Source organism: Trachymyrmex cornetzi, unplaced genomic scaffold (assembly GCF_001594075.2).
Source record: "Trachymyrmex cornetzi isolate Tcor2-1 unplaced genomic scaffold, Tcor1.1 scaffold828, whole genome shotgun sequence".
Lineage (NCBI taxonomy): Eukaryota > Metazoa > Arthropoda > Insecta > Hymenoptera > Formicidae > Trachymyrmex > Trachymyrmex cornetzi.
In genome coordinates this window covers 60,281-65,757 of record NW_017300167.1, presented here as the reverse complement: position 1 = coordinate 65,757, position 5,477 = coordinate 60,281, and the positions used below count along the sequence as shown (strand labels likewise).

At 35.7% G+C, this 5,477-nt stretch overlaps 1 protein-coding gene across 1 annotated transcript in view; it reads right to left on the bottom strand.

The window, feature by feature from the left end:
- LOC108768706 (zinc finger FYVE domain-containing protein 9) overlaps positions 1-5,477 on the bottom strand; it is a gene marked incomplete at its 3' end in the record, with an annotated part of 69,573 nt that overhangs the window by 15,851 nt on the left and 48,245 nt on the right. Inside the window, exons 4-6 of the mRNA XM_018519242.1 lie at positions 2,707-2,922; positions 2,486-2,608; positions 2,183-2,347 (exon numbers count right to left, since the gene is read on the bottom strand). Of these exons, the coding sequence (XP_018374744.1) occupies positions 2,183-2,347; positions 2,486-2,608; positions 2,707-2,922 (504 nt within the window). The remainder of the gene's footprint in view (positions 1-2,182; positions 2,348-2,485; positions 2,609-2,706; positions 2,923-5,477) is intronic.

Here is a 5,477-nt window from a genome sequence, read left to right as displayed (position 1 = left end):
CTATTGCGAAAATTGCAAAATGGTAGAGGACTTTTCGACTCAGTTTAATCCGCTCTATGAATACAAAAGTGATTGGCAAAAAAGATCGGGATACCCTGTATAAGAATACGCCTTGCGGCCGAGAAGGTACATTTTCGGTATTCGGTCGCTTGTAATGAGCGACTAGCAGAGAAAGCAAGACAGCGAGATAGAGCGACCGTCCTTTTCGCTCTAATACCCGCATGTGTTTACGAATTACTGATAGAGCGAAAAGGACGGGCGCTGCCTCTCGCTGCCTCGCTCGCTCTCGCGGCCGACTCGATGCCGGTAGGTGGGGGTAAAAGTGGTGGGGCTGGATTCCGTATTGCCGGGGAGCCAAATGTGCATCACTGGTCTTGACTCGAACGGCACGCCTAGCAGGCTATCCCCACTCCCAGCAGCCCGCGCGTCGTGCGATCGGTGGGGACGGTAGGTTGTATATTCGGCAGCAGTAGGTCGGCCGGACGCGCTTATTCGGTTATTTTTAAATTGGCCTAGTTTCAGCCTGGTTGGCTGCCTGGCCAAATGCTAGGAAGAAGAAGAAGGCTATTTTTAAACGTTAATATCTCGTTAACTATTACACAAACTACAAAATGGTATAAGAATTTTCAATTCAGTTCGGTCCGTTCTACCTGTTCGTGACAGGCATCTCGAAAATTTTTAAACACCCTGTATATATATATATGGAAATTACCACCAAATGTTTCGTGCGTGGGTAGAACAAACTATACTGAGTTGAAAAGTCCAGTATCATTTTGCGGTGTCAGCAATAGTTAACAAGATATTAACGTTTAAAGATAGCTGAATACGCGCGTCCGCCCGAGCTACTATTGCTGAAGGTACCCCAGCAGGCGCGCCGCGCCGTTCGAGCTTAGAGGCTCGCCTGCTAGGCCATCCCCGTTCCTCGCGGCCCGCGCGCCGTGCGCTCGGTGGGCCATACCTTCGACAATAGTAGGTCGGGTAGACGCGCGTATTCGGCTACCTTTAAACGTTATTATCTCGTTAAATATTGCTGATACCGCAAAATGGTACAGGACTTTTCAACTCAGTATAGTCTATCCACGTACGAAACATTTGACGGTGATTTCCAGACACCCTGTATATGCAGGGTGATTCAGACCACCCGGAGGTGCCGGTACGTACGTATTCCTCATGAAAAACTGAGTCGAAAATGTCAATAGCAAAATGTTGTGGGATCAATAGTTTTTAAATAGTGAACCTTTGAAATCTTCCAATCACAGGACGTGAATTTCGCGCCGTCAGGTGCAGCGCAACCAAGCGCCGGCCGCGCGAGCGGTTTGATGGATACCGCTAAACCACACGATGCCGAATGAGTATTGGAAAAGTTTTGAAATTTTTATAAACATCTACTGCTGTATGTTTAAATTGAGTCTAATTTAATTGACGAGAAGTAATGTCGCAATTACAAATTCGATTATCAGCAAACATCATTTATATCAATAAAAAAGTATATATTTTTCGAACATTTTAAATAATAAACAAATTAATGAATAAAATCAATATTAATTAAATTATTTAAATAAATAATATTAAAAACATCAGTCGACAAACATTTCCAAAATTGGTTTACAAAAAGTTCTGTTATAAACAATATTAGAGAAAATGTACATTTGAAAATTCGCATTCGATATAAATAACTGTTTCATATTTAAGGAATGAAATAAACGAAATTCCGAATTACAATATGAAAGGAAATATCTCTAATATTCGTTTTCATTTTCTCTAATATTGTTTATAATAGAACTTTTTGTAAACCAATTTTGGAAATGTTTATCGACTTTTTATCGAAATGTTTATCGAAATTTTTATAAATTTCAAAACTTTTTCAATACTCATTCGGCATCGTGTAGTTTAGCGGTATCCATCAAAGCGCTCGCGCGGCCGGCGCTTGGTTGAGCCGCACCTGACGGCGCGAACTTCACGTCCTGTGATTGGAAGATTTCAAAGGCTCGCTATTTAAAAACTATTGACTCCACAACATTTTGCTATTGACATTTTCGACTCAGTTTTTCATGAGGAATACGTACGTACCGGCACCTCCGGGTGGTCTGAATCACCCTTATATATATATATATATATGTGTGTGTGTGTGTGTGTGTGTGTGTGTGTGTCAAGTAACATATGTACACATACGAGACATTACCTTTAATAGCTTCGAGATATAATTGATTAATATATATGAGAAGTTCCTTTGGAATCCGTGTTTCATCTGGCAAAATTTCAACTAATAAAATGATTTCATCCTGACCAATACAAGCAAGACCTCTCGATGTCACATTCCAGCAGATCTTGTTTACGCAGCAATTTACTACAAATCATATGAATAAGATTCTTACAGATATACTGGCAACATAATTTATTTATTGTACAAATCATATGAATAAGATTCTTACAGATATACTGGCAACATAATTTATTTATTTATTGTACAATTGGTTATACTTACAATTGGTTATTTTCACATATGCGTAAAGATTATGATTAATTGCAAACATTACTGATGGTTCGCATTCGTTTTTCAGTGTTTTATAAAGCACAATTTCGTCCATAGGTGGATGGTATACAATTTCTGTTTATAATAAAGAAAAAGAAAATAAAGTCATATAAATGACATAAGTTATAATACTATAATTACAAATATTTTTATATATAATATGATATCCTTACGGCCTTTGTGTATCGTGACAGTCGGAGGCAATAAATTAGAATCATGTGGTATATAACTATTGGTCGTACTATCTAAAGGTGGATGATTTTGCCTTCTTGCAGTGTCAGTCAACGCAGACCCCGATGCGAACATCCGTTTATTTCCCTGCTTACGGTATGGTAGTTTTGGGTCCCAACACGTGTCTAACTCTGTCAGGTCACAGCCAGGCCTTATTCCTGTTTTAGTTATAGGTGCGTAAAAATAAAACAAACAGGAGAGGCTAGGGAAGGAGAAGTTGACAACATACTGGCATGTTTCAGAGAGGAAAAATAAATAACTAATAATTTCGTATTGAATATATTGGATTGATAATTTCATACAGGATATATTGGATAAAGGAAAAACAAAAATGAGATACAAAACAAAAAATATATTGCAAAAAAATATGTATATGATTTAGAAAATAACGGTACCTTTAAGAAGTAAATAGTAATCGATATACGTGTACAACTCGTGAAGAAGATATTTGATATTTTCGATTAATGTATATAACAAAAATGACAGAATAGCAAACTTATTTATTCTTAGAATAATTGCATATATCAAATTATATACATTATAATCGACATATAAATGGAAACATACAAACTTGTAATGGTATTATGCTCATGAATTTACAATACAACAATTGTAATTAATACGAAATATATAAAAATCTGTATATTATACGATCTAACGTATATACACACATACACGAAAGTATTATAACGCTTACATTTTTAATATTCAATGAAGTGAAATATTCAATTGCAGCCTTTTAAACAATATATAAAAGAGATAAAGAGGTTTTAAGATTACAAAATTATAAAATAATTTAACGATGTATTAGTTTTTATAATAAATTTATTGTAAACATGCATCATACGTGACTCATAAAAATATTCAATATATTTAATAATGATACGTTTAATAGTTATTTAAATCGAATAATCAAAAATTTTAATATATAATTAGAGTTGAGATCTACCTTTTGCTTTCATTACAGCCCTAAAACGATTTTTCATTGACTGGACTAACTTCAAAGTAACATTTGAAATCTATTTCAGTGTTTATTGATTGTCATATATCAATAATATCCCGTTTTAATATTTCTTTCGAGTAAAAACTGTATTTCGTAAGCTTCTTCTCACTCATTCCACAAGTCTCTACAAAACTCGATAAGATTTAAGTCAAAACTTTAGTGGATGTGGCAATATGTGCAGGATGTTATATATACAGTACCCATTCTTTGACAATTTTCGTTGAATGTTTCGGATCATTGTACGATTGGAAACAATAATTATTTGATGGATTCAATTTTGATACATTGTCTTTTAAATTGTCTTCTAAAATTGTTAAATACTTCATTTTATCTAAAATCCCATCGATGAACACAATATTTCCTACTCTACTAGCTGCTATACAGCCATAAACCATTAGGATTCCACTATTATGTTTTATTGATGGCCATAGAGTTCTTGCTTCTAATTGTGTGTTTTGTTTTGTCCACTTTTACGACCATCACTATTAAAAATATTATATTTATATTCGTCTGAAAATAATATTGTATCTCAAAACGAATTGTCTTTGTTAATAAATTATTTAGCAAATTTTAAATGTAGAATTTTATTTTTTTTGCTAATGGTTTTCTCCTTGGAACTCGTGCATGTAAACCATTACTTTGCAACAATCGTCAACACATAAAGATTATGCGTTTCGCTGGTTTCCTCCATGCCCAGATCCATTCTTGAGATGCCAACGTTTTGTGAACCTTGCAGTCCACTTCATCAGGGCGAGGTGTAACCTAATACTGAGCTATTCCTCCAGGCCGTTCCTTTTTATATTACGCTGCTTGTTGGGGTGGTGGGGTGGGCGGAAAGGGGAAGGAATTGTGGAAGGGAAAAAATGTGGTGCAATTGGTCGGTCTTCAATAACCGGGAAAATGGTCTTCCATATTTTATTTATGTTGTAGCCATTATCTATATTTAAATTGTTAGGGCGTTTTTATATCTCTATGGCTGCTCCATACTTTCTTGGAAAGTATGATGTACTATTGGCTATTGTGGTCGTTTTGTCAAAAAGTATTTGATGTCCTGTTTTGATGTTGTGTTCTGATAATGCCGACTGCGTGGGGTGTTTTAGCCTGACATCACGTTGGAGTTCTTTAATCCGTAGATTGACCATTCTCCAAATTTCTCCAATGTATACTTTCCCGCAGAAACAAGGTATTTTGTATACTCCTGCGGAACTGAGTGGAGGTTTTTGATTTTTAGGATTTTTTAAGATTTGTCCTATCTTTTTGAATGGTTTGAAGATAGTTCAGATATTGTGTTTGTTTAATGTCCTGTCAATCTGATCTATTGTTCCTTTGACATGTGGCAGAATGGTTAGGATCCTTTTGTCTGGTTGTGTGTCAGAGACCGTTGTTTGCATGTTTATTGTTTATTTTGGTTATGTCTTTTTTGTCGTGTTCGTTTTTCTGTAAGGCCAGTTTGAGATGGTTAAGTTCTGTCTGTAGATGGCCTTTGTCAGAGATGGAGAAAGCTCTATGTAGTGAGTTGATTGTTGACTGTTTTTGTGCTGGGTGGTGGTGCGACTCGGCATGTAGATATCTATAACCCCATGTGGCACCATCTTTATGAAGTTAAATTCTATTTCACCAATGCCAATTACTTAATCGGCCGTGAAACTGATAACTAATCACGTTTGCTATTTAGTAGAACTAATGATATGTATCATTTGTATAAAAGAT